The following is a 26,989-nucleotide window of genomic DNA, read 5'->3' on the forward strand; positions in this document are numbered from 1 at the left end:
TCTTTCAGGGCTCTGTCCAGAGTAGGGACATGGGACATGAAAATCCGTGTGTGGATTCCCTCGGTGGGCTCCAGGGGCCCCTTTCCCACTGCAGAGCGCACACGGTGAGGATCTGCCAGTCCTCATCATCAGTGCTGGCTCTCCCTGCATCTCCCACACCCCATCTTTCCAGCTCTTCTTTCTCATGGCTGGGTGGGGCAGAGAGAAAGGGATTAAAAGCATTTTGAGGTGTAATATATTTCCCTTCCTGCAGGCAGGGTCGTTCAGGGCAGCAGATGGATGTGGTGCCCTGCCAGAGTATTCCCGGGACCAGCCCCTGCCTGACACAGACTGGGGGGCACCGGGGCTGGTTGAGGGTGAGTCAAGCTGCCGGGACCACAATTGGCTCCACTCCCTGGGGATGGCAGGTTCTGGACGCTGAGCTACAGATGAGCCACCAGCTGCACGAAAGGAAACCTGAGCTCATTGCCCCGCACTTTGAGTGCCCTTTATTGCCTTCTGGGATGAAAAAAGGACAGAGAGGCCACCTGATGCTCCAAGGACCCAGCTGCCAACAGCGGTACCGTGCTGGGAAGCAGCGAGGAAGAGCAGACAGACGGTGGTGCTGGGGGGGAGGGGAAGGGCTGTGACAAGTTATAAATAATTCACACACAAGGGGACCAGGCAAGACAGGGGCTCTCAGCCCCCTGTCCCTCCGGGCTGTGACGAGCGGGGTGGGTTGGGCCCCGGCTGAGGGGTCAGGACCCCTACTCTGGGGCTCAGCGGCTCATGGCCACACCGAACCCTCCATCCTTTTGCCGGCCGGAGAGTCCCGTGGGGATAGAGGCATCCCGGAGCCAATCCCGGGATCGCTAGTCCGCACCAGGGACGAGATCCTAGGCTGGCGCCGGCCCGGCGGGCACCTCCCTCCCAGCCCACGGCCACTCACGGCCCCTCTCGCGACCCCGGCCACGCGTGTTCGCAGCCCCGGTCGGTCCCCGCCGCTCCGCCCTCACCGGGGCCGCCGCGACCCCGCGGTCCCCGAACCGGGGAGCGCTCCCGGCAGTGGCCGCGAGAGGGCGCGCTGCCCCCGGGCCCTCCCGCCGCGGAACCCTCCTGCGCGGCTGCGGCTGTGGCCCGGAGCCGAACGGCAGCGGACCCGGACCGGACCCGGTGGAGGCCCTGGTGCCGGCCCCGCTCGGCCCCGCCATGGCCCGGGACCCGGCCTTCGTGCTGCGCTACCTGGCCGAGGTGGAGGAGCTGGCCGAGGACGTGCTGGCGGCACGGCAGCAGGTACGACCCCTCCCCGGCGGGCCTCCCCCGCCCCGCTCTGTCCCGCTGCCGGTAGCCCCGAGCCGCGGCCGCTCCTGCCTCTCTCGCTCCCGTTGCAGATCGTGGACCTGGACGTGAAGCGGAACCGGAACCGCGAGGCCCTGCGGGCGCTGCAAAAGGACCCGGAGCCCGACGGTGAGGCCGGGCTGGCTGCGCCCACCGTGACCTCGTGGCCGCGGGTCGGGGAGCGGCTCCGCTGACAGCCCCTTCCCTTCCCTTCCCTTCCTTTCCCTTCCCTTCCCTTCCTTTCCTTTCCCTTCCCTTCCCTTCCCTTCCCTTCCCTTCCCTTCCCTTCCCTTCCCTTCCCTTCCCTTCCCTTCCCTTCCCTTCCCTTCCCTTCCCTTCCCTTCCCTTCCCTTCCCTTCCCTTCCCTTCCCTTCCCTTCCCTTCCCTTCCCTTCCCTCCTCTCCCCCAGAAAAGGCCATGGTTTGCTTCGGGAGCATGTTCATCGAGTTGCCGAAGGCGAAGACCCGGGAGATGCTGCTGCAGGGTGAGGTCACCCCGAGGATTCTGTGTAGCTATAAGCGTTTTAATAAGCACCGTAATTAACAAGATGTTGGCTAAATTAAAGGAGTTCTGCCCAGGGATGGGCTTTGAGGTGCCCAATACCTCTCGAGAGGCTGATTCTGGCCCGTGCTGTGCCCTGGGAAGCACATGTGGAAGCTGCTCGGCCCCACGGGTGGTGGAGGGCAGGGTGGGACCCTCCCGGGAAATTGAGCCTTCATCCCAGAGCCCACCACAGTCCTCCTCACTCCCGCCTCTCTTCCAGACCAGGAAGAGCTGGATGAAGAGATAAACAACCTCCGGAAAGAGCTGCGTGTGAAGGTCAACCGGCTCTATGAAGCTCAAGGTAAACGCTCCCACTCTGGACCTTGCTCAGTGCCTGGGAGCCCACTCGTGCATCAGAAGGCTCCAGAAATTCCTTAGTTCCGTGTGCTTCTGCAGCCTCTTTTCCACCAGTTTTGCGTGTCCCAGCAGCATTGTCTGTCTCTGTGTGGAGCTATCCCCCACCCCTAAACCCCCTCTGACATTGTGCTAGGGTGACCCCACTTTGGCTTCCAGGGCTGTCCCTGCCCTCCCCACAGCCCCTCTCAAGTTTAGCATGAAGTGCTTCACTTCTTTTGTGGCAAAATCCTGATTTTTTCCAATGTCTTCTCTCAGGTAAACCTGAGCTGAAGGGGTTTAACCTGAATCCCATGTCTGCCGAGGAAATGAAGCTCATCAACCGCATCCTGGAGGGCTGAGGTGGCCATGCCCATTGTCACAGCGTGTTTGGCTGTCACTGTGGGCTCATGCTTCAGTAGCCACAGTCCTTGGGATTTACAGGACATTGGTGTGTCCAGAGCCCACCCAGGTGAGGGCCCTGGGAATCGTTTTGCTCCTTAGTTACAACACTGCAGTTTCTTTGGATCACAAACCCTTTCCTGCTCTGTGCTGGAACTCAGGTGGCAGAACCATGCTGGATACAGCGCTGGGCAAAGGCCCATGGCTGGGGTGCAAGTGGGATCATTAAAATCGGAGCAGTGGGACATTCCTGACTCCATGTGTATGTTCCTTGTTGGGGGTTTATATGAGCTCTTCTGGGGTTTGGCTTCAGAGCTGGTCCTTTGTCACGTTGGGAACAGGAGTAGGAGGGATTGGGAATCCTCCACATGCCTGAAGCACAGAAGAGGAGTTGTGCACACCCGTTGCACTCAAACAAAGCAAAGCTGTACATCTGAGGCATGTCAGGAATCTCTTAGGATGTGTAGGGAGGGGCAGGAGGCAGCATCTTTTTAGTCTCGATGGGAAAACATGTTCCACTGTTGGAAGGCAAGAGACGACAGAAATGAGGCTTTCAGGACTAGATGAAGGGATAAAACTTGGGTATATTTTAAACAGCCTGAGGAGAGCTGAGCAGGAATAGTCACTGACTTTGTCTTGTAGTAAAAGGACAATTGATGTAACCAGCAGTAGTTTCTGCAAAGGTTTTAAAATTTCATGTTTTCTGCACTCCCCCCTTTGAATGTGCTCCCCCAATTGCTTAACTTAGTCAAGAGCATAAGATTTAAAAAAATAGTGATAATTAGTACAGGACTACAGTGAGTTTGATTTTTTTCTCCGTACAGGGAAGTGTCTGGGTCTAGCCAAGCCCTTAATTTTTTGAACTTCTCTAGAGATATTTCTGGATAGAGTTTAAGAATTGTAAACATGACTGTTGTCCTTTCTCCAACCCTGAGGTTGCTCACCTGTTCTGCCAAATCTTGCAAGAGTAACAGAGCTGGGCCTGGTCCCTGGGCTTGGTCCCTTGCTCTCTTTCCTTTTCCCCAGCCATGAGAACTTCAAACACAGCACCACCATTTCCCTGGCTCCCTGACCACCTTCCAACTTAGCAAGGCCTTCTCCTGCCCTGGCCAGTTCTAAACACGCTTCAAATTACACAGAGTTCCAAAAAATACCCTGTATCAGACCCCTTAGTTCTGAGGTGTGATTTCTTTAAACCAAAAAGCCCAACTGCCATTGCTTGGTCTAACTTTTAAAATTCTGCTGCTGACACTACATACTCTAAATGTGTCTCTGTCCACTTCAGGCTTACATTTCAGATACACAGACTAAAAATAACTGACTTACTACCTAAACTGTCTTGCCTGGAGCTTTTTCAGAAGCTTGCTTGTCTCGTGGGAGCAAGAAGCAGCTCACAGTGCCACATCTCAGTGCTGGAGCTGCTCTTACATAACCCGTGTGGTGCAGCCAGTCCATGTCTCCATAATGTGATGGCAGGGTTATTTTTACAGTCTCATGGCAACAGGTTTTCTGCTCTGACATGTTTCCATAGTAGTAGCAGGAGGAGGATCAGGTGCCTGCCTGCCCTAAAAGCTTTGTTTTGCTGTGCAGAATGTGTTTAGCCCCTTTGTTTTCTCACACGGAACAGAACTAAGCTCTGCAGTGCAGAGGGCCAGCTGAGCAGCCAAGCATCCCTGTGTCAGCTGAAATACCTCATTCCAGCCCACTGCAGCTTCCAAACTGGGAAACTCTCAGAAGCAAGGGAGCCAGTGCCTTGTACTGAGCCTGTGGTATCCAGAGAGAAGTGGGAGCTGCTGCTGCCCAACACGAGGGGAGAGTGAACTTCATCCATGAGGGTCTCTCCCTCCAAGCTTGGGATCAGCACCACAGTTTCTGCTATGCAGAGAGATTCCTGAAAAGCTGCTTCAGTTGTTTCTTCACAGCAGCCACAATGAAAACATGAGCAGGCAAGTTACACATCACCTTCCTCTTCCTGCCTGTAGAGGCGAGGTGATGTTTCACTTTCAGGTGATGCTGTGCTCATGTGTTGCTTGTTAGAATCCACAGCCAGAGGTGATTGTAGACACACTGAGGTGTGCATGGCAAAAAGTACAATGTGTGTCAGCTTCTCCAAGCGTGGAGAATCCAAGCACTGCTTCCTATCAGTAAAATACACAACTAGCTTCAGGAAAGTGCCCAATAAGCAGTCACCACAGCGACTGCAGAGAGTCATTTTTGGAAAACATTTGGTCCTTTTGGTCTCCTAATCCCCTAATTGCTTGCACACTCTGGTGAGGATGTGTGCTCCCCTCCTGCGGACGTGCCGACAGCTTCAGGACTGAGCAGGGCACCTGCCGGCACTGGATGAGTTCTACACCTAAATGTGTGTTTGCTATGATGTTCTCATTCGCCAGAACACCCAGATCTCCCCCTCTGCTGACAGGCCTGTCATTCCAGACCAGGCCAAACCCTCCAACATGCTGTTCTTTCCCTGTCAGCCTACGGCATCAAACCCACGGACTGAAGTACCTGAGCAATGACAATTCCCCAGCTGCATGCGGGAATCAACTCCCAGACAACCAGGGACACAGCTGAACTGCTGAGAGCAGGGGACATCTCTCTGCTATTAATATCTGGGGTTAGCAGTTGTAAAGTCAATGACAAAATGCTGCAAAACCAGCTACTGGGAACACAGCACTCCAGCAGCAGCACGAGTGGGGGGCACAGTGCACAAGGACCTCTGACAGAGAGCTCTTGTGCAAGTCCTGGCTCCAACACAGGCTCCAGTCCTTTGGCAGCCCCATGCTGCCTTGTTTTCCCACTCTGGAGGGGCAACATGCTTCCTTACTTTGCTCTGCTGCTGGATATTCATCATTTAATCACTATGAAGGTTAGAGGATTACGATCAGTTGCCAATAAAATCATGAAACCAGACCATCCATCCCAAACACTCTAACAAAACCCTTCAGACAGTGATAAACATCTTCACCCCCCTGCTCTCCCTGTTCACAATGCAAAGTGGGTCTTTCAGAACATGAACTTGAGTTCAGAGTCTCCCTGGCAGCTGGCGGTGCGGAAGGTGAAGTGTTTACCTCCAGAACCCAGCTGAGGAGATATAACACTAAATTAGGGAGAAACAGGCAGTTTTGCCAATGGTTCATTAAGAAAAATGCCTGCCCACAAAATCATTACCCTGCTAGCAGGCAGGAGTGAGTGTGAAGCAATAGGAAATCCAACCCTAAATCTCTTTCCCATGTGCTGAGCCAAAGAACATTCTGAGCTTGTTGCAAAGTTTCTATTCCTGTTCTTGATGAAACTAAAGAAAAAAAAAAAATCCCTTTGGCTTCCAGAAAGAAAAGTGAAAAATAAAGTCATGCTGAAGCAGTAAGATTCACAGGATGAGCATTAACCCTTTTTAATTGCAGATGTGGGTGTCTGCAGAGAACAGGTTTCCAGCACGAGGACTTTCATTCCAATTCATTTCTTTCCTGGCTAACTGAAGTTACTCCAGCTCTTTCCCTGCAGCCTGCCTTAGCAGTAGTTTTGTTTGAGGCTGTGAATGGAGTAGACTGTGCACATTAGAGCTATCCCAGACCAGAATTGAGCTGAATTTATTTGCTCATTTGAAATAAAACTGTTCCCAGTGGCACCACGTGAAATATTGGGCTGAAGCTGACAGGACACAGTGCTGTAACAAGTAATACCAGTGACCAGTTAGAGCACCATCAACTTAAGTCACATCTAAGGGAACTGCCTTACCTATGGTTCTGCTTGCACTTTAATGACTAAGGCTGAAAGAATAATAATTGTATTGTTGCTTGTCATTTTTGTAGTAGTTTGCTGTTTCTGTTTCTCTCAACTCTTGTAATGACAAATCAGTTGTGTTCTCGGGTTCCTGCTGTTGCAATACTTGCATTGCAAATGTAGCAGATAAATTTCTGAGACTTTCAGCTGAATTTCCTGATAAGTATTTTTCACTTAACCAGGGAGAAAACCTGTGTTAAAAAACAGACAAACTAAAACAACGGAGTCAAATTCTGTTTTAAAGGGGCTTTTTGTTGTTGTTGTTTTAAATACCCTCAGTTCCAGGCCTGCATCTCAGTCAGTGCACCATGGAGCTGGTGATGTTCATTTCTGGCAGCCAAACCACTCTGGGGGGAGGTTTATCAGTGCTGATGGGGCACTGCTGTGGGATACTTAAGCAGGAGAGATGATCATAACCCTCCATCTCTGGCAAGTGCTCTGATGCTTGTGATTTGCTGGTACTTGGAGGGGAACATCTTCCAGAAATAGCCAAGTTGGCAGGGTTTCACAACACAGAGCTAGAGATCTGACAGAGTTATATGGTGCTGCTGCACCCAGCTGAAAAACTTGATACTCTGAGTAAAAGCAGCTGTGTCCTTCCAGGTAGCAGCTTCCTTCATGTAACCAGTTCACAGTACACCTCACCTGCAGCACCACACCAGCTCACTCTCAGCCTGCAAACCCCTACCTGCAAGGTGCAGAAGCATCACGAGACACCCCTGTCCCAGGGCCAGCAGCTGACTTGACACTGTAACCCGTTGTCTACTTAATAACACATTGAGGGCTTCAGATCCTGATGGGTTGCGATGTCACAGCCCAGGAGCTCAAAGTAGCGTTTGTCACTGCTAATCCCCTTCTGAACACTGGATGAAAGTGCTTGTCCATATCCATGAGAACCTCCACTGGCCCTGTCCCACACTTGGGAGTTGGGCGCTGTCCAGGCTGCTTGATCACCCACCTGCAGCCCTGAGACATCCAAACAATTACAGAAAGTCATTCCCAAAGGATGACCCCGCATTTAGTCCATGTGATTTGTTTTCAATCATAATCTCCACAGCCCATCAAGAATTCTGAGTAAAAGACCAGAGACCAGAAGGTTGGGGCCACCAACTGCACTCAGCAGTTAAATTCTCCAGGCTTAACTGCTCTACAGCTACAGAAGAAAACAGTCCCCAGGTCTCCATCAGAAGTTCCCCAGCAGCAATCGACATCCTCCCTGCTATCAGGGTGCTGCAAAGACTCTCCTTTCCCTACTGACAAGAGAGATTTATAGAAGGGAGCAGCCCATAAAATGGGAAGTTCAACACCATCCTCCATTATGCTCAAACACCATTCTCAGATTCATGAGGAATCTGACAACTTATTTAATTTTTTTTCCTTCCTCCCTCTCTCTCTCCTTCTTTCTCTGATCTTCCACCTCGAGGCAGCTTAACAGTGACAGCTGTGTGCAGCAATGCCAACCTTGCTGTCCCTCTGAGGTCTCAGAAGTGAAGGGCTAAGCTACATCTACCTCTCAGGAGTGCACTAACCAGAACATTATTGAGTTTAAAGCAAAAAAGATCCACCTTAGAGATGCACAAAGCAACATTAAAACAGAAGGCTGGCCCAGCCTTATGCCCAAAGCTGCCACCAAGGAAGAAGTCACCTGGCTGTGTGTCAGGAGAGGAGGCAGCACAGTTAAGTGGCTGTAGCACACGTGGCAGCTGGCAGGGTGAGGTCAGCTCACCTGCACCTGCCAGAGATCCCACAGCAAGCAGCCTGGAATAGCCTGCAGGCAGCGTGTCCCCCTTCCCGGGCCAGGATCAGTCAGGTGCAGGCTTTTGTGCTGCCACATTTGTGAGAGGAACATCTGGGATGAAATAAAGATCCAAGACAAACAGACACTGAACAAGCAAATATGCTATTCTCACTCTGACAGTCCTCTGTGCCCCAGCGACAATTATTTTCCCTGTCCGTCCCTAACTATTAACCCATTCTTCAGCCACCTGAGCTGAAGTCCAACACTGCATGATGCTGTCTGACCAAAAATAGTAAAAATCAGAAGTAATCAACAAGTAATGGAAAAGGAAAGAACAACTGCCCTGAGCTAGTGCTGCAGGTCAAGGTGAGGCAATGGCACAGGTTGCCCAGAGAAGCTGTGAATTCCCCGTTATGATAAACCTAAGTTTGCTTAGATAAATCAGCTGGGCCCTTCGATCTATTGTTTCCCAGATAACCCACATAGACAAAGTGTTACTGCATCAGATAAGGGAAAAGGCTGATAAGAAGCAGATCCTGCAGAGGCGGGGTAATGTTTTTTATCATACCCATTTCCTCCCTCTCTATAAGGCACAGCTGCATCTGACAGTGTAAAACCCCCCAAGGGAGGGATTGAGGCATTTCCCCTAAGACTGAACACGTATAACGCCTGGAAGTCTTAGTTGTGTGGGCTCCTAATGATGAACCATCATGACCATCATGCAGACCACAGACACTGAAATTGCAATGATCAAATCTCATCACTGGATCCGTGGGGGGTGATACCTTTCTTTCTTTCTTCCTTTCCCATACTTTTTCACTTCGTGTTATTTTTATATTTTAATAGAAAACAAGCCAAACAGCTGTATGCCTCCTTTTCTTTTAAATTAAAACAAACCTGCCTCATATATGTACATTAGTCACTCAGTGTCATTTCACTCTAATTCACCCCAAGGGATCTATTAACAAGAACCTCATTCACCACTCAAATGTGGGTTTTAACACCCATCCCTGGAAGTGCTCAAGGCCAGGTTGGATGGAGTTTGGAGCACGTGGTCTAGTGGAAGGTGTCCCTGCCCATGGCAGGGGGCTTGGAACAAGATCTTCATGTCACCATGTCTCCAAACCTCGGCGCACCCTCCCCCAAGGCAGCCTGCTGCACCTGCACTCTGGAAAGGCTTTTGATCATTCAGAGCGAGCATGAACTCTGCTGAACTTTCACAGAGAGAACTGATGGATTTTCCTGTCTCCTAAACCATCAAATTGAGGTGGCATACCTTTTGGGAAGATGTGTTAATCTAATGAAAGCTATCAAACTCAATCCAGCAGCAAGTGTGACACGTTGAAAATCAAATAGTTCTCTCCCATGAATCACCCTGTCCTTACATTCTGTGAACCCAAGGAAGAAGAAAGGCTGCCAAAATTCAACCGCTAACAGTAAAACTGGGAGTGACATTTCAGCTTTTTGCTGAGCTGATTTGTCAAAGTGACATTTCCAGTGATCTGGTAACACCAGTTTTCCAATGAAAAAGGACTGGAGAGAGACAGGGTGACAGCAGCAGAGATGGGCCAGCCGAGTCCTGTAGGTGTTTGCAGGAGTTGGAAGTGACAAGGTTCATCTGATGCATCTAATACCAAGCAGTAGAACTGCACAGCCCTTTTCTTACCCTGCTGGAATCATAGAAAATCCTGAGCTGAAAGGGACCTACAAGGATCAAAGTCCAACTCCTGGCCCTGTGCAGGACCACCCAAAGAATGTATAGTATAAATATATTATAAAACATGCATATATATATTATATATATATGATAATATAACTCAGTTGCTGCCTAGTGTTAGATGCACATGAGATTGGAAGTTTATATATAAATATGTACATGAAGTGTAAAAAATCAAATCCCAGAGAAAGTATCCAGCCATTTGGGAAAATCCATTGTAAAAACCATTATTGTTGCCCTGGAGAATGGTGAAGGAATGTTGCAGAAGGAGGGCATAGGAAAACAGACCAAGCCACTGGCAGAAGGAGAGGATGAAAAACGAGCAAAAGAATAAAATTCCTGTTGGATATTCCCAAAGAAAAGACTGTCATTCCCACCTTCTTCCAACAATTATATATTTCAGTTTTCAGAACATTCCCCCACCTTGTGACTTGCCAACCTACAGATGGAACAGCAGATTTAGTGGCTTTAACATTTGCATTTCCTGCAGTTTTCCAGAATTTCAGTGCAGAAGACCTGCATAACCAGATTCATCAGCTGTTCGTGTGCAAGCATGTTTATTTAAGGTTATGGGGGCAGGGAGATCCAACAAAAACCCCCTCATATTTGTGTTTGGAGGATTCCTGGAGGAAAGGCAGAGCAGGCAGCCTATGGGGAACTCCCACAGCACCAAAAAACAAACTCTGTCACATGCTTCCAGAAATATACGTAACGCAACATATGTTCTTGGGAATTTTAAGTCCCATTTTAAATTTGTGTATGTTACAGAAGAACTTAATTAAACAGGAAAGTCAAAAAAGATGTTGGGGAATTACGGCAAATGAGCAGAAAAATCCTGAAGACAGCCTAGGCTGCACATTGCATAAGAGGGGGTGAGGAGTGGCCCAGATAAGGCACCCAAGGAGCACAGCTCCCCAGGACACTGCTCCCCAGGCGCAGCTTCCTCCAGCCCCAGGCTGTGGCACTGGGCACATCCTGACCTACTATTGCCTCTGAGTGTGGGAGGGGGCAACCCGGGACATCACAACACAGGGCTGCTCCAGAACACAGACCAACAGAAAGACTAACGTGGAGTTTATTTTTACTTGCCTGCAAGTTTTGAGGTCAGCCACAATCTATTTAAGTTGTTGGTACAATTTCAGTAATCACAGGCTTTTCATATATCCTTATTTACTGTGTTCTGGCTATTTACCATGTTAATTGAGGTTGTGGGGCATAAAATCAGCTTAATATAAGGGGTTTGTTGCCAATTAACACGTTCCCATTTGTAGAGCTGCTATCCTCCTGGTTGTAATTCACGAGTTAGTTTGCGTAATTACCTCCCAGTCGCTTCTCACAAGGGTAAGACAAATCCTCCTGTCCCCAGCCTCCTCACCAGACCTGCTGCACAAAATAGAGGGACTGCTCACTCGCAGGGGTGTGTTTTTAATTATGCACCACAGCACAACACTTAGGATGTTAAATGGCTTGAATCCTCTGGCACTGGCAAGGCCTTTCTCAGTGTCACATGGTATTGTCATGATTTCTAAAGGAAACACAGTTTTTCCTTAATGCCCAGATCACTGGCTGAAGTGGAAGCTTTGACGTTCAGCACAGCTCCAGGCAGCTGAACAAACAGGCAGCAGGTTTGGGGGAACAAACCTGACTCAGAGCATAAGGCTGCTCTTCTCTACCTGCAGGGCAGAGAGAAGTTCATACCAACCAAATCCACCTCAACTTGAACTCCAGAATGGTAATGGATATCCCTTCCTGGAAGCGTTCAAGGCCAAACTGGACTGGGCTTTGAGCAACCTGGTCTAGTGGAAGGTGTCCTGGCCCATGGCAGGGGGGTGGAATGAGATAAACTTTAAGATCCCTTCCAACCCAAACCATTCCAGGATTCTGTGATAATGGATTCTCCCATAATCTTTTCAAATTCTCAGGATGGAATCCCACCCAGTAAGTTTACACCAGACTTGCACCAGCTGACATCTAACAGAATGGGATTGCCCTAAATCCAAGCAGATGTTTTCACAGCTCCGTCTTTGGGGGCTGCCCTAATGCTCATTAACCAGAAGCCCAATTAGCCACCTGCCCTGCACACACACACACACACACACACACACACACACACACACACACACACCTTCTTGCACACCTGCAGCTGAACTGAAAGTTTTCAGAGCATGAACTCAACCATAACCCCACAGCCAGAACCCCTGGGAGAACAGTCTGTTCCTCCACACAGAGCTCTGCACTTTATACCTTCACCACCGAGTTAACTTTGGCTCTGCAAATAAACTGAGCTGACTTTCAGCCGCTGAAATAAACTCTTACACAAGAAGCAGCGTTTCAATGGTACATGTTGATCAGGAACCTGGCCAGGAGCGCTGCTGCTCCATGTCACCTTCCTCTGCCCAATTCTTCCCGTGGGTTTCCTGCATATTTTCCTCTCCCTCTGAAGAATGAAGGCATTCATTCATCTCTCACTTTCTTTGGGAGAGCACACACTTACCAGTTTCATAACCCAAGTGATGCCAGGATTCTTGCAAAATTCTTCCACAAACAAATAGTACTCTGAAGGCATTTTGAGGGTCTTCAGAATAAAGGCACATTTTCTTGCCTCAGGCTTTCCCGCTTCCCTTTCTAACTGCTTCCGAAACCTCTTCAGATCCTTTGCTAAGCAGCTGTTCTGACTCAGCTGGGTAGAAAGAGAAATACAAGATTCAGCACAACAAATGCTCCCACAGTATGACTTGTTTTAATTGCCCTTGAGAAGCTTCTGGGGATCAACTGCACCACATATTCTGAGAGGAAAAATAAATAAATATGGATACCACTGAGACCTGCTTTTTCTTTGTGGACGAAGAGGATCAGTTTCAATTTTCTGTCTCTCTGCATGAGCACTGGGAGCTCGAACAGAGCAAATCTTACAATCCATGTTCTACCATTCTTACTGCAGCTTTCCTATGCAGCCAGCACCCCCCTCTCCAGGGGCAGACAACTGCTCACAGTGACCCTTGCAGCAGCTCAGCCACAGCACTCCTCAACCACCACTGGTCAACCCAGTGTTACGATCCACCTTCAACCTCCCTTCACAGAGTCACAGACTAGTTTGAGTTGGGAGGAACCTTAAAAGCTCATCCCGTTCCACCCCCCTTGCCATGGGCAGGGACAGCTTCCACTAGACCAGGCTGCTCAAATGTCACACCTGGTGAGGGCTAAGGCTCCCCAGTGGGATCACATCCCACTTAGCTGCTGTGCTGCAGGAGATATGGCCCAGGAGGGGAAAGGGCTGTAGGTGTTTATACATTGGAATGGGCTGCCCAGGCAGCTGGTGCAATCGCCCTCCCTGGAGGTGCTTAAGGAAAGACTGGAGTGGCACCCAGTATCCTGGTCGACAAGGTGGTGTTCAGTCATAGGTTGGACTCCATGATCTCAGAAGTCTTTTCCAACCGAATTAATTCTATTATACCTGCAGCATCTGAACCTGCCCATAAATACCAACCATACTCCCCATACACGGTGGGAGGGCTTGGGGGGTGGGAGGTCCTTGCCCTGCACATGGAGTGTATGGGGCTTAACATGCTGCGCCGGGGATGTGCAGGAGTTGGGATACAGAACCAGGAACCCGCCGGGAGCCCACCGGGAACCCTCCGGGCCGCGCTCGGAGCCGGGCCGGGCCGGGCCGCGACCCCCGCCCGCCTGTGAGGGCGGCCGGAGCACGCGCCCGTCCCCATGGCAACGGCGCGGCTGCGCGCCAGGGGGCGCTCTCGGCACCCGCACCCCCACACGGCTCCCCACAGCCCCCGGGCCGATCCCCCCGCCCTGTCCCGACTCCCCGGGACCCCCCGCCCTCACCCTCCCTGCGGGCTGGCGGGGACAGGCACTGGTGCGGAACCCCTCAGCCCTGGTCCTCGCTGGCGCTGCCCATCCTGCGGCTCTGCGGAGTCCTCAGGACGCTCCCGCAGCCCACCGGGCAGGGCAGGGATCCAGTGGCACCTGGCTGCAGGTGGGCACGGGAAGGGGTGGGCTTGGAGCGGGTAGGGCATGGGGAGGTGTGATGGAGGCAGGGATGGGCACGGAGCGGGCAGGGTGGGCGCGGTGCGAGCAGGGGTGGACACGCTGCGGGCAGGGCAGGGATAGGTATGGTGCATGCAGGGGTGGGCGTGCTGCCGGGGCGCTTCGCCGCGTGGGCGCACAGACCTTCCTTGATGGAGCAGGACAAAGGTTTTGTTCTTCTCCCAACAGTGCAGCCTTGTGCGGCCGCGGGCAGCGGCGACAGGCAGCAGCCAGCGCGGCCCCGTGCTCCCACGCCACGGCGCAGGGGGGGAGTTTCTCCTTCTTTGTCTGCTCCCGGCCAGGCAGCAGCCGGTGCGCGGCAGCGCCGGAGCAGCAGGGGAAGGGCCTCGGCAGGAGCCGCGGAGGACGGCGGCAGCGATCCCCTCTGGCCCGGCACAGCCACCGGCTCGGCCTCGCCGCTCTGGGAACGAGCAGCGATCCCGGGGGAGCCAAGCACTTGATGACGGGAACCCGACCAGGCAGCGGAGACGGCAGCTGCGGCCGGGGACGGGGAAGACGGCAGCATTGGGGACAAGGACACTCGCGCCCCGTCCCCACCCCCGGCGCCCGCCGTCGGCCATGGGGAACGGCATGAGCCAGGTAACGGGGAGCGCTGGGGCGGCTGCTCTGCAGTTCGGCCATGCCCGGGCGGCTCGTCCGGTGCCGGAGGTGGGAGACCCTTACCTGGCAGCTGCCTCTGCCGTGCCAAGCGGCGTTTCACCTGCCGGCACTGGATCCGGCACAGGGCTCGGCTCTCAGGCAGTTTGTTTATCTGCCGGCAGAGCAAACTGGAGGTGAAACAGGCAGGGACGCTGCGCTGGGACTCGTCCCGACAGCTGCTAGGGGGGTGTGGAGGGCAGGGGTCACAGCGAGTTCCTTCAAGGAAGGGGGGAACCTTTCCCAACACCTTTAATCCCAAGGAACTAGCGCCAAGCACACGCTGGGAGCCCTGTATGACCTCGAGTCTGCTGGTCTCGTATCCCGTGCTCAGCGGGCCTGAGCTGGGCATGGGGCTCAGCATCACGGGGCAGAGGGGATGGGCACTATTTTATTTATATGCTGCCCCGTTTTTTCCTCTGAGGATCGGGTCAGCAGGGTGCTGGGGACAGGCACATGCTGTTTATTCATGGTTCAGTGTCCTGCCCTTGGGAGCTGCCCTTGCTAACTAGTGCTCTCCCACCCGCTCCTCTCAGTGCCGCAGCTGTGAGTTAAAGGCCCCCCGTCGATAGGAAATTGATCTAAAATCGCAGGAATCACAAAAAAAAAAAAACCCTTCTTTAAGCTGTTCAATCGAGGGAAGCGTTTCCAAATGTGAGCAGTGAGACAAGTGTGAGTCCAGCTGTGCTGGTGAAAATCACCTCCGCCTGCCCAGGGCACCAAATATTGCTGCAGGGAGAAGCTGGTGGAGAACTGGCTGGATACAGGATTGAACTCACTGCCCAGGCAGTGAGTGAGGGAGAATATAAAATAGCTCTGGCTGAGAAGGTTTGCAAGGTGTCCTGCTTCTGCATCTGCAGTGCTGTTAACAGGGGCCTTGTCAAGTAATTATCTTTTCATCATGAGAAGTGGAATTTCCCAGGGGAAATGAGCTGAAAGCACGGTGTCCAGAGCAATCTGTGCCTGGACTGTGAGAAATGGGCTTCCTGCAGTGCAGAGTGAGGGGAGCAGAGCTTGGGGCTGGGAGGGGGATAACCACATCCCCTGCAAGCTTCTCTGTGCCTGTTGCTTTCCCGTCCCTCAGGCAGCAGGGCTTCCACGGGTCACGGGTATAGTCCAAGGCTGTACAAAGGTGTATGTGCAACTTGCTGAGCTCAGGTAATAAACCCCAACGAAAGATTTATTGATGATAAACAAGAGGAGCATAATAAAGCTGTGTCTGGCTCCCAGCACCCCTGAGAGTGCAGTGCCAGGTTGTTGCAGGTGCCGGGGCTACATCCAGCCCCACATCCTGGGTGCCAGTGCAGCAGCAGCCCTGGGAATGCACAGGTCCAGCTGCGCTGGCACCATTCCTGCCCTGGGGCTGGTGATGGTCATGTCAATGCCAGGACTTTGGCCCCTCCAACCAAGGTCACTGCTTCCCAGCGGGGGTCCCACAGTGGTACCACAGCACAAGGTCACTGCTCACACTGCCACTTTCCCTTGTGTCCCACAGATCCTTCCCGGCCTCTACCTTGGGAACTTTGTTGGTAAGTGGAACCCAGCTGCTGCAGAGATGTTCTCCAGCTGAGAAGTGGGGTTTGCTTGAGTTGGTGTCTCCCTGCCTGCAAACGCTGCCTGACATCCTGCCTGCACCCACCACCCTGCCTGCGCCTACTGCTCTGCCTGCACCCATGGCCTGCTCTGCTCTCTCACCCAGTTTGGGTTGGCAGTAGTGGGAGTGAAGGCACTGCGGGAAAAGCAAGGCAGAGACCCCCTGCCTTTGCATGGTTTCCTTATTTAACAGCTGCCCTGAGCTCTTGAGATACGTGGGGGAAAGGAACCAAGGAAGGAATATGGATCCTGTGCCAGGAGCAGAGGAGCTGGTGGTGCCACACGGATGCAAGGGAGCAGGACTGGGGCACTTCAGGGTGATGCTCCCCAGTTTTGCAGCTGTAGAAGATGCCAGAGGGGGCTGCCCACCCTCAGAAGGGAATTTCCCAGAGGCAGTCACCCCTTCTTACACCAAGTCACTACTTTAAGGGGTTTTCATTGTCAGGGGATAGTTAATGACCAAGTGTTGGCATCTGCCATGACAAACCAGCATTTATGAGTACTCCTGCCTCCTTGATGGCTCCTTTGTGAGCTTGGTTCCTTCTGTAAGTGCTGTGGAAATTTAAAACCACTGGTGTGAATTGTTAAGGAAATGTCACTGGAGTGGCAGCCCTGTCCTCCCAGTGCCCCATGGAGCACTTTGGGTTGGGCTGGGTGGGCTGTGGCTTGCTGGGAACGGAGGGACAAGGGCACCCAGCTGCCAGGTTCATCAGGGGGGTTCCTGTGACCAGCCTCTGCTGTGGGGCCTAGGCCTGATGCCATCCAAACATCCCTTATCACTCTGCCAGGCAATCCAGGGTGACAACAAGATTCTAGGCCTGCAACATTAAGCTCACAGAGACATTTTCTCCAACTGGAACCTTTTTCAGCCCTGGTAAGCCTTGATTCCAGTGTCACCCCTTGCTGTCACTGCCTTCCAAGGCAGATGGGAAAGTAGCGGGTGCTTTGTGAGTCCCCCAAGAGTCCCCATCCATCTCCCTCCCCATACAGAGCGCAGCTCCCCTGCAGGGCATTTCCCTTGAGACTCACTCCTATTAAAATTCACATCATGCCATTAGCACATCACGGGCTGGATTCCTGAGCCAAGGTTTTACACCGCGTGAAAGTTTAGAAATGCAAAAGAATGAGATGGGGAAATGTTTCCCCTCCTCTCTGGCTTCGTTTGCAGCATCTGCTGGTTGTGGCATGAAAGGGAGACACTCGGAAGCTGCTCAGCAAGACAAGCACGCTCCCCTCCCTGTGCAACAACTGCTGTGCTAGACCAGAGGCCAGGATCACAGCCAGAATGCTGAAGAATTGGTGAGAGGCAGGGCATTGCCCCAAACAGCCAAGGACACCCCGTTTCTGTCCACACAGCTGCAGAGAAGACTGCAAGTCACTGCCCAGGTGTTTTCTACAGAAAATTAGAGTTGATACAAATTGCTGCAACTCCACTTCAATAGTTCACAAGATAAAGCAGATCTCTCAGGCTGCAGCAAGTCCGGGTGCTACGTATGTGTCTGCTCAAGGAGGTGTGGGCAGGGCACAGGTCTCCTCCCAAGTGGGGACAAGTACAGGCAGGAGGGACACTGCCTGCTGATTCAGAGCGTTTCTGTGCGTTCAATCAGCATGAGCAGCAAGGACGAGGGATCAGGGAGAGGCCTCTGGTTTGGGATCATGGGATTGGCATTCCAGGTTTCCATGTTTGCCCATGTCTGCACTGCTGCATGTGGGGGTGGGATGCAGTTGATCTGCTGGAGCAAGGCTCTCTGTGCTGGCTGGCTGTAGAAGCAGGGTGGGAGCACTGTGGGAAGAGAAGGGTAGGAAATGAATACACGTTGATATCTAGTTTTATCCTTCAGATGCCAAAGACCTGGAGCAGCTAAGCCGGAACAAGATCACCCACATTGTTTCGATCCATGAATCCCCCCAGCCCTTGCTGAAGGTAGGGTCCTGCATCAGAAGTCACCGTGTAGATTCCTGCAGCTCCTTCCATGCTGCATCTTCCTTCCCCCTCTGAGCATCCCATGGCATGTACACCTCTCCTTGGTCACAGATCCCAGAGGAGCTGGGTGGCCCCCGGCATGGGAAACTGGCTGTCTTGTGGCTATAACCCGTCCTTGAACGCTGACAGGAAACAATTTCCAGCTCTCCAGACTCCTCTTGTTTCCCATCCCCTCCCACGAGTTGCTGGTCTCCCCTTGCCCTGCCCTTCACTCCAGGGAGAGGGTGGCCCCATCCCCATGCAGGGGGGTGCTGTGTGGGGGGAGCAAAACCCTGCAGGCAGCTGTGGGCGAGGAGCAAAGGCACTGCCAGCTCCACTCTGACCATGTATGACACCCTGGCTGCAGTGCCTGAGCTTCTCCCTCTTCCTATTCTGTCTTCCAGGACATTACCTACCTCCGCATCCCCCTGCCTGACACCCCTGAAGCCAACATGTGAGTACCCTGGGGTTGCTGGGGATGTGCGGGGAGGCAGGAGGGTGACCAGAGGTGAGGGCTCACAGCTTCTCAAGCCCTCAATGTGCTGCCTCCAGCTCCTCAAGCACAGCAACCTACAGGCTGGAGATGTGATGCCACAGTGCAGGGGACCACCTCTGGACCCCAACAGCATCCCTGTTCAGTGACTGCTGTGAGGGTATGAGCCCTGGGGTGAGGTGAGGGGCAGCCACTCTGCAGCACCCATGGAGAAGAGCAGCAAGCATCCCCCTGGGAAGTGTCTGGAGAGGGGAGAACACATAAAGGTTGTGGAGCCAGCTGAGGGCACAGGCATGGCTGGAGGCACGAGCAGCCGAGCAGCCGTCGTCCCACTGCCCCAGCATGAGTCACACAAGTCACAGGGCAGCCCTGTGCATCCCCAGCACAGTGTCCCCCTCTGTGTCCCCAGCACAGAATGAGCTGGCAAGTCCACCTTTCCTTGGGAGCAAACAGCACTGAGCTTCTCAGGTCTCAGCAGTGGCTGGCAGATCCCCTAAAACAACTCAAACATGCAGGGCTGCTCTGCCTGTAGCTAAAAATGCTGTTCCACCCCTGAAGTTCTTATTCTGTCTGGTTTATTTTTCCTGCTAGCAAGAGGCACTTCAAGGAATGCATCAGTTTTATCCACCAGTGTCGCCTGCATGGAGGGAACTGCCTTGTCCACTGGTAATGCTTCTTCCCCTGTCCCCATTGCTGTGTCCCCCCAGCTCAGCAGATACAGCCCCCAGCCCCTCACTTTAGCTGCAACCCCTGATCAGAGCCAGCCTGTGCCAGAGGGCTCTGTGCCAATAGATCCACCCAGGATCCACCCTTGGCTGCGGCTTGTGACTCAAATCCAGTGGGATTCAGGCAGTCCTGGAGCCGGGGCAGCTTTTTGCTGCAGCTGAGTGCGCGGGATGAGCGGGAGTTTGGGGCAGGCAGCCAGGCAGTGGCTGCTGTTCCCATTCCCTGGAGAGGAGTGGATATTTATAGGCACTGATGGCCAGGACCTTGGAAGGGCTCAGGCCTCTGGGAGAGCAAGTCCTTGGAAAAGAAGAACTGAAATATCTGAGGGAAAGGGGTGGAGGAAGAGGCAAGCATGGGGTCAGGGTGTGCCACTAACCCCAGCCCTTCTGCACTTTCCCTTGCCAGCCTTGCTGGCATCTCCCGCAGTACCACCGTGGTCGTTGCCTATGTCATGGTTGTCACGGAGCTGAGCTGCCAGGAGGTGCTGGATGCCATCCGAACCATCCGGCCCGTCGCCAACCCCAACCCCGGCTTCAGGCAGCAGCTGTCTGAGTTCGGTGGCAGTGCAGCCCGCAAGGTGGGACAAGCCTCTGCCACCTGTGCTCTGCTCCGTGGCTGAGCCTGCCATGGGTCTCAGAGCAAGGACAAGTCCTGAGGGGACTCAGTTTCTTCCCTGCTCCCCTTGTTGGCAGGCTTGGACCTGCCCTTGTAAACCAGCTCCTTATTTTACTTCTTGCTCCTTCCCCAGGTCCGCAGGCACCTGAAGCAGAGGTATGGGATGTCCCCTTTCAATGACGAGGAAGAAATAAAGGCCTTGCTGCCAGCAGGGAGAGAAGGAACATCCAGGACAGAGGGAGCTGTGCAAGGACTGGTCCCAAGAGCCAGAGACATGAGGAGCACAAGTCCCTTCCTGCTGCGGGTGAAGAGGACTTTCTCCTGCATCCCGGCTTGTCTGAAGTGACCCAAGTCAAGGGAGAGCAGTGAGAATCACCCAACAGCCTGGGAGAGAGGAAGGAGATGCAACAGAGTGGGACAGGGAGCAGTGGGCAGAAACCTGCACAAAGCCCAGCTCCTTCTTCTCTTCTGGGGTGGGAATGTGCCACCCTCTCTCTGGGCAGGTTTCATGGACACTGTTGGGCTTTGCAGCACATGCTGGGCTCATCCTCTTCACATCTGGTGTGCTGGGGATGTGGGTCTCTGCCCCTGGGTCACTGCGGGCTCCTTTTTGGGGCAGAACACGGAGTCTCTTCTGCCACAAGCCAGTACCCAGGTGTTGCCAGGTGTAGCACTTGGGTACCCACTGCATGGGCCTCAGGGTGCACGGGAGAACCAGTGCTCCCCTCAGAGCGGTTTTCCCACCAGCAGCACAAGCTCCCAGCATCCAGGTGGCTGGGGAGCAGCGACACAGCAGTGTACCAGCAGGTAATGCCACAGGCTCCCAGGCAAGGGTCCAGCTCCAGACTGGCCAAGCACAAGCCCTGAGCAAGCACTGTAGCTTTAGGAATCCATTGCAACCCATTCCCACCCATCCCAGGGCACAATCTGTAACAGGTGGGAACCAAGCATTTAACCTGGCCAGACCTCACTAGAGCAGAGCCTTAAGCCATTTTGCTTAAAGACTTTCTATGTCCCCCAGTAATAAACACCCTTCTCTGTGGTCTGACTCCCCTGTGATGGCCAGGTTGAAACGGGGGTGCCAAGGGGGAAGGTGCCAGCACGGGACAGGTCTGGAGCTGCTGCTGGCCGCTCTCTGGAGTGGGCTGGGGACACTGGCATGCCTGGACAGGGCTCACCCTCCTGCCTTGTGGGAAGGTGACAAGGGAGGCTGGAAATGTGAGTGGCAGGGCAGGGCTCTCTGGGGACAAGCTCTGCTCCAGGAGAGGTTGGGAGCAGCAGATGGGAGCTCACCTGGAACCTCTTTCACTGTAGCCTCTCCAATCACTGGATCCAGGAGCACCAGGTCCAGGAGACTGCTGGCTCCAGCTGCTGGGAGTACTGGGAGCCTGGCACCAGCCGAGTATCACAAGTCCCAGACCTGTCCCATTTGCACCTTTTCCTGGAGCAGAGTTCCAGGTGGGAAAGATTCTGAGGATGCCCAGCTGGGTCATCAGCATTGTCCCTGTTGGGACTCAGAGCATGTTTCTAGGGTCCCCCTCATCCCTGCCACCACTCTCCTAGGGGGAAGGGATCCCTCAGGAGACAAAGCTTCCAAGACCAGGGTTCCTTCCTGCTGCCAACATCTGCCTGCTGGGCTGGGTGCTGTCTTGGGGTGACCCAGGCAGACTGGGAGCTCCAGCCTCTCTGGGTAGATACTGAGCAAACTGAACAACCAGGGGTGCATCATCCTTCACTGCTCCTGCACCATCCACTGTGGGATCCCACTCTCCTCCCAGTTCCTTCCAGGGTGCTCTCCCCATGCCCTCGCCCCCACGCCAGGCTCTCCAGCACCCTTTGGCCCCCCAGCACCCAGCAGGGCGGTAGCCCCGCGGCCCAGGACCATGCACCCAGGATGGACACGTGCCCCATGCACAGCTGCACCCCCTCACACTGGGACACCCTATACCAAGGTGTTTACACCCAGGGATTCATTCCCCTGTTCCCACCATAAATCACACGGGGCCCTGGCCCCTCCAGCTCAGCTTCACAGCACAGCAAAATGTATTTATTTTGGCAGATCTGGTTGGCGCAGCTTGGAAAAACCCGGGCAAGGGCAGGGTTAGCTATGAGTTAATGTTTGACTCCTTTTGAAGCTCATTTTGGCATGAAAAGTTTAAGGGTTAGGCAGCTTCAGCTTCCCTGTGCAGGGAGAAGCGCGGTGAGGAATCCAGTGGGGAATCTGGCTCCTGAGTATCCTCACTGATGCCCGGGTAATCAGATCCCCCGGGTCCTGCGTCATCAGGCGGCCGCCACGCCACGTGAAATCCCCGGCCGGCCGATAAAACTTATCCTGCCAGGCTGGGGCTGACAAAGGAGCCGGCGGATGCGATTATCTCCCGGCCTTGGATGTAATCAGTGCAAGCCGCTGGGAGGCTGTGCAGTGACTCCTTGCCATCTCTCTGCTTCCCAAGGCAGAAAGGGCTGATGTGGATCCTCTGTTGGTCAGTCCCAGGCCCTTTTCCCAGAACGTGGCCCCACAGCTCGCCCAGATGGGGGGCACAGGGGGTGCCTGGGCTTCACTTCGCAACAAAGGGGTCCCGGACAGGCTCAGTAAGGAGAGAAAACCCCTGCCAGCTGGGCTCGTTCGTACACCCCGTGTGGCCCCATGTGCCCTCTGTGCCACGTGGCTGTTCCCTGTCCTCACATCCTCTGGGAAAGCCCAGGACTTGGCTCTCTGCCACTGATTATTCATTTGGAGACTTTGCAGCCCCAGCAGCTCTCAGGCACTTCACTTCTCCTCTCGGCGAGAGGTGACTTTCTCTGACTCAGAGCAGAAAAGGAGACCTGGGGGACTGCAAAAGGAGACTTGGGGGGCAGCAGCCAGGCAGAGGAGCTGGGTTTCCCTGCACAGCGACATGGGGCTCTGCAGCAGTGATGGAGGAACCAACACCAGTGTCACCTCAGGGTGGCCCAGTGACCCAGCCCCTGCCCTGCTGGGGGCCAGTAGGGAGCTGGTGCAGGATGTGTCAGGCTCTCATCCCGGTCCCGGCAGCCCTTGGCACAGCTCATCCGCCCTTCCCACCCGTTTCCCGTTCGACTCAGCACCAGAGCCCCACGAGGCAGATGTGAGCATTAGAGCAGAGGAGAGATTTGAGATATGAGGTATGGGGACATGTGACTGTACACACCACCCTGGAAACCCCGTGCTGTTCCCGCAGCTCCCCGCAGCTCCCCACACCCATGGAGTGAGCAGCTGGTCCCACGGGAGGACAAAGCCCCTGGGGCTGGGACATGTCCGGGTCCCCAAATCAGGAAGACAAGGGAGTAGGGTCCCTTGTTGCCTTTGGGGAGCGTGTGGGAGTCCTGACAGTTTTAGGGGAAGCTCTTGGGAGGGGTGCAGGAGAGTTCCGCGTGCCTTCTGGTACCTTGTCCCCTCTCCCGTTGATGCAATGTGCCTGCCCCTGTCCCGCGAGTGCAGGCTTCCTGTGTTAAGAAATACACTTCGTGCAGGTCTCTCGGTATGTAAATTATCAGTGCGAGCTGCACATTGTGTTCTGCACAGCAGGAAAAGGCTGGAGCCCCAGGCAAGAGCCGGGAATGGGCGCCCCCCCTTTGCCTAACAAAGGGCACGTCCCGGGGTGCGGGTCGATCACCCAGAGGCTCCGCAGGAGCCAATGAACAAAGGGAAGAGCCTAAAATCACCATTGGTGTACATGGGTGCGCACATTGTGAGGTTCTGAAACCTCGGGGATGCCTTTGCTGGGGGGTCCCTCCCGGAGGCACCAGCTCCGGCTGTTGCCAGTGCTGTAACCTTCAATTACGACATCACTTTTTCCTGAACACGGATGTCTGACGCTGCTGCGCGGGGAAAAGTGGAGCAGAAAAAAACCTTTAAGACCGTCCCCTCCGCCGTGGGGCAGCCAGAGCCGGCGGCATGGGCCAGGAAAGGGAAAGTGAAAGCCGGAGCCGCTTTCGGTTTCGCCGCCGGGCCGCGATGGCGGAGCCGGGGGCGCCCATGCGGCTGAAGGAGTGGCTGATCGCGCAGATCGACAGCGGCCAGTACCCGGGGCTGCGCTGGGAGAACCGGCACCGCACGCTCTTCCGCATCCCCTGGAAGCACGCAGCCAAGCAGGATTACCGGCAGCAGGAGGATGCTGCGCTCTTCAAGGTACCCTGGGCTCCCCACAGCCCCCACCCGGCCCTGGGAGCGCCCGTGGGACTGACCCCCGGGCTCCGTGTGCACTCCCGGGGCTCCCCATTGCCCTGGGCTCCCCACTGCCCTGGGCTCCCCACTGCCCAGCTCCGTGCGCACCCCGGAATTCCTCACCCAGCTCCGTGCAGCCGAGCTCCATGTGCACCTTACAGGGCACTCTGTGCGCAGCGCTAGGACTTGGCTCCATGCGCACCCCTGGGACACAGCGCCCAGCTCCGTGCACACTCCGGGGGCTCCCGGCTGCCCAGATCCGTGTGCTCCCCTGGACCCCGCGCCAGCCACTTTCCCGCAGCCCCCCAGGACACACAGCCCCCGTTCCCCACTGCCCCCTCAGCCCCGGTGAACTCTTGCTCCGGTGGACCCCCTTGGACAGCCGAGCCGGGGGCCAGGTTGTGGCAGCCCCCACAGCACAGGGCACCCTGTGTCCCTCAGGCTTGGGCCGTCTACAAGGGGAAGTACCACGAAGGGACGGACAAGGCTGACCCCTCCACCTGGAAGACGCGGCTGCGCTGCGCCCTAAACAAGAGCACCGACTTCCAGGAGGTGCCCGAGCGGAGCCAGCTGGACATCTCCGAGCCTTACAAGGTGTACCAGATCGTGACTGACAGAACCTGTGATGCAGGTATGTCCCTGCCGTCCCTCCTCCTGTGCCAGATGTGGGGTTGATACCTGAACCATGCCCGTACAAGCCCCATGCCCCACAGACATTACCCTTCCTCCCTGCTCCTCTTCCTCTCCGGGTGTCCCAGAAAGCCGGCTGTCTTCCCTGGGGCTGTTCCTGCCGTTTGCCAGGGGTTCATCCATTCTTTCTTGCTCTCTGCAGAGGACAGTGACACACAGTCCCCACGCAGTGAGGACCAGCAGGTGAGCCTGCCCTGTGCCATCCAGGCAGGGGAGAAGGTGGGACCCTCAAATCCCCCCCTCACCCATCAGCTGCTCCCCTGCTTGCACACTGCCTGCATCTGCCCCACGGGGCATTGGTGAGGGTCCCCTGTGCTACGCAGCTGCCAGACCCAGGCAGGGGACCTGCTGGTTCATGGTAGAGGCAGGAGCTGGCTCAGGATCCCCCACTGCCAGCTCAGCCCTCACCAAAGCTGCTCCTCCCCCCAGGGCAGCATCGTGGGGAGTCCAAAGAAGGAGGAAAGCCAGAAGGACGTGCTGGAGACTGCCCACGTGTCTCCACAGCCCCGGCTCTCTGCCCATCTGACTGAGCGAGGTGAGGAGGGTCCCTCTCAGTGGGATAAGGCTGGGGGCAGGGAGCACACACTTCTGCCAGGATCCTGCAGGGATTGAGGTAGGGGCTGACGACTCCCACCCTACCCCAGCAAAGCCATGCCCTTAGGGGATATAATGAGGCCCAATAATGAGCAAACACAGTGGGAAGTGCGGGCCCAGGGCCTTGGGCCAGGAGAGTGCCTGGGAGCCATTGGGGTAACTGCCCATGTCCTTTCGCCACCTCATCTCTGCCCTGGTCCAGGGTGCCTTGTGAGGGGAGTCTTCTATGGCTGGAACCCAACCCATGGCCAGCTTCTTCCTGGACCCCAGTCCTACCTCCCTGTGGAGGATGTCAACAATTCAGGTAGGAGCCACGCTGGCGGGCAGTGCCTTGGGTGGCTGCACCAAGCCAGACTGCCCATGAACTGACCTCCCCCTTGCCCCAGACTGCTGGCTCCACATCCGCCTGTACTACTGTGACGTGCTGGTGAAGGAGGTGACCACCCGCACGGCCGAGGGCTGCCGCATCACCACCAGCGCTGTGCCGGCCGACAGCGAGCACCTCTACGGCCCCTCCTGCATGGAGCAGATAAAGTTCCCTCCACCGCAGGTGCTCAGCGGCCATGGCCACGTGGCCTGCATGACCGACGTGCTGGAGCGACTCCTGCCTCACCTGGAGCGCGGGGTGCTGCTGTGGGTAGCACCTGAGGGGGTCTTCATGAAGCGCCAGTGCCAGGGCAGGGTGTACTGGAATGGGCCACTGGCCCCACACAAGAACTGGCCCAACAAGCTGGAGAGGGAGAAGACCTACAAGCTGCTGGACACACAGCAGTACATACAGCGTAAGTCCTGGGAGTCCCTGCTGCTCTCAGGAAGAGGGGCAGGTCCTGCCCTGGTGTGGCTGATGGGGGCTGTGGGGACCCCGTGTCCCCTGACAGGGTTGGTGTCTTGCAGAGGTGCGGGAGTACCTGAGCAACGGGCAGCTCATGCCCCAGTACCAGATCTACTTGTGCTTCGGGGAGGAATACCCCACCAGAGCTGGGCCCCCCTTCCAGAAGCTCATCATGGCTCACGTGAGTACCCACTGGGGCTGGCACCCCCGAGTACCCCCAAGCCAGGCATGGGGACCATTGCGATGTGGGGACACGGACCTGTGCCCATCCTCCATCATTCTGTGCCTCCACAGGTGGAGCCGGTGTTTGCACGGGAGCTCTTCCATCACGCCCAGCGCTTGAGGCCGACGCTGCTCTGCAACTCCCCCCAGCCCTGCGTCCCTGGCACCTCCAGCCACGTTCTCCATGTCCTCAAACAGCTCTGCCAGCCCTGAGCTGGGTGGGAGAAGAGAGCCCAGTTGCCATAAAGTCTCAGAGTGGGAGGCTCTGATCCCCGCGGCACCACTCCAACTGCATGTCCCGAGGCAGAGTGTGCAGGGTGCTCAGCGTGTGGGACCAGACAAGGATGGATGTTAGCTGGGGTGGGCAGATGCTGCTGCCCCTGTGATTGCTGTATTTATTCCCCAGGAGTCCCCCAGGTGGGATTTGTTTGCGTGCCTGTTCAGCAAGCTGGAGCAGACCTGGCTCTGTCCTTGCACCTTGTGCTGCCAGGACTCGCCATTAGCAAACCTTAGAAATAAAGGTTGTGTTTTCGTATCGGTGTTG

At 55.0% G+C, this 26,989-nt stretch overlaps 3 protein-coding genes and 2 long non-coding RNA genes across 9 annotated transcripts; 3 read left to right on the forward strand and 2 right to left on the reverse strand.

Annotated features, from left to right (window-relative positions):
• Positions 1-1,094: 1,094 nt before the first annotated feature.
• On the forward strand, positions 1,095-2,849 carry PDRG1 (p53 and DNA damage regulated 1). Of its 2 annotated transcripts, XM_032127016.1 has the most exons (5): positions 1,098-1,272; positions 1,371-1,446; positions 1,727-1,801; positions 2,081-2,161; positions 2,473-2,849. In XM_032127016.1, exons 1-5 carry the CDS (start codon positions 1,189-1,191, stop codon positions 2,553-2,555), a joined length of 399 nt encoding a protein of 132 aa, XP_031982907.1. In that variant the 5' UTR covers positions 1,098-1,188; the 3' UTR covers positions 2,556-2,849. The 2 variants fall into 2 exon arrangements, with proteins under 2 accessions (XP_031982908.1, XP_031982907.1); XM_032127017.1 differs by lacking the exon at positions 1,727-1,801 and having other exon boundaries at positions 1,095-1,272; positions 2,473-2,842.
• LOC116452465 lies at positions 2,613-14,723 on the reverse strand. 3 transcript variants are annotated; one of them, XR_004243502.1, is made up of 3 exons: positions 14,559-14,723; positions 12,328-12,513; positions 2,613-3,113 (listed from the first exon to the last, which is right to left on the reverse strand). It is a non-coding gene; the product is annotated as an uncharacterized LOC116452465 (long non-coding RNA). The 3 variants fall into 3 exon arrangements; XR_004243503.1 differs by lacking the exon at positions 14,559-14,723 and adding an exon at positions 14,019-14,104; XR_004243504.1 differs by lacking the exon at positions 14,559-14,723 and adding an exon at positions 13,674-13,756.
• On the forward strand, positions 14,156-20,969 carry DUSP15 (dual specificity phosphatase 15). The gene is made up of 7 exons (XM_032127015.1): positions 14,156-14,474; positions 16,027-16,060; positions 17,966-18,048; positions 18,492-18,541; positions 19,172-19,246; positions 19,712-19,883; positions 20,055-20,969. Exons 1-7 carry the CDS (start codon positions 14,454-14,456, stop codon positions 20,265-20,267), a joined length of 648 nt encoding a protein of 215 aa, XP_031982906.1. The 5' UTR covers positions 14,156-14,453; the 3' UTR covers positions 20,268-20,969.
• On the reverse strand, positions 17,544-25,192 carry LOC116452466. The gene is made up of 3 exons (XR_004243505.1): positions 25,043-25,192; positions 24,828-24,933; positions 17,544-17,907 (listed from the first exon to the last, which is right to left on the reverse strand). It is a non-coding gene; the product is annotated as an uncharacterized LOC116452466 (long non-coding RNA).
• Positions 22,134-26,985, forward strand: LOC116452462 (interferon regulatory factor 4-like). 2 transcript variants are annotated; one of them, XM_032127013.1, is made up of 8 exons: positions 22,134-24,071; positions 24,549-24,738; positions 24,940-25,016; positions 25,227-25,332; positions 25,594-25,695; positions 25,778-26,173; positions 26,286-26,404; positions 26,518-26,985. In XM_032127013.1, the coding sequence occupies exons 1-8, from the start codon at positions 23,838-23,840 to the stop codon at positions 26,656-26,658; spliced, it is 1,365 nt and encodes a 454-aa protein (XP_031982904.1). In that variant the 5' UTR covers positions 22,134-23,837; the 3' UTR covers positions 26,659-26,985. The 2 variants fall into 2 exon arrangements, with proteins under 2 accessions (XP_031982904.1, XP_031982905.1); XM_032127014.1 differs by having other exon boundaries at positions 22,137-24,071; positions 24,940-24,980.
• The last annotated feature ends 4 nt before the right edge of the window (positions 26,986-26,989 follow it).

The sequence above is a fragment of the Corvus moneduloides genome, chromosome 17, assembly GCF_009650955.1.
Source record: "Corvus moneduloides isolate bCorMon1 chromosome 17, bCorMon1.pri, whole genome shotgun sequence".
Classification (NCBI taxonomy): domain Eukaryota; kingdom Metazoa; phylum Chordata; class Aves; order Passeriformes; family Corvidae; genus Corvus; species Corvus moneduloides.

Coding starts and splice junctions, on each gene's coding strand:
- PDRG1 (XM_032127016.1), top strand. CDS start 1,189: ATGGCCCGGGACCCGGCCTTCGTGCTGCGCTACCTGGCCGAGGTGGAG. Junction 1,802..2,080: donor CCGGGAGATGCTGCTGCAGG/GTGAGGTCACCC, acceptor CCTCTCTTCCAG/ACCAGGAAGAGCTGGATGAA. Junction 2,162..2,472: donor CCGGCTCTATGAAGCTCAAG/GTAAACGCTCCC, acceptor GTCTTCTCTCAG/GTAAACCTGAGCTGAAGGGG.
- DUSP15 (XM_032127015.1), top strand. CDS start 14,454: ATGGGGAACGGCATGAGCCAG. Junction 18,049..18,491: donor CCCCCCAGCCCTTGCTGAAG/GTAGGGTCCTGC, acceptor TCTGTCTTCCAG/GACATTACCTACCTCCGCAT. Junction 18,542..19,171: donor GACACCCCTGAAGCCAACAT/GTGAGTACCCTG, acceptor TTTTCCTGCTAG/CAAGAGGCACTTCAAGGAAT.
- LOC116452462 (XM_032127013.1), top strand. CDS start 23,838: ATGGGCCAGGAAAGGGAAAGTGAAAGCCGGAGCCGCTTTCGGTTTCGC. Junction 24,072..24,548: donor AGGATGCTGCGCTCTTCAAG/GTACCCTGGGCT, acceptor TGTGTCCCTCAG/GCTTGGGCCGTCTACAAGGG. Junction 25,333..25,593: donor TGCCCATCTGACTGAGCGAG/GTGAGGAGGGTC, acceptor GCCCTGGTCCAG/GGTGCCTTGTGAGGGGAGTC.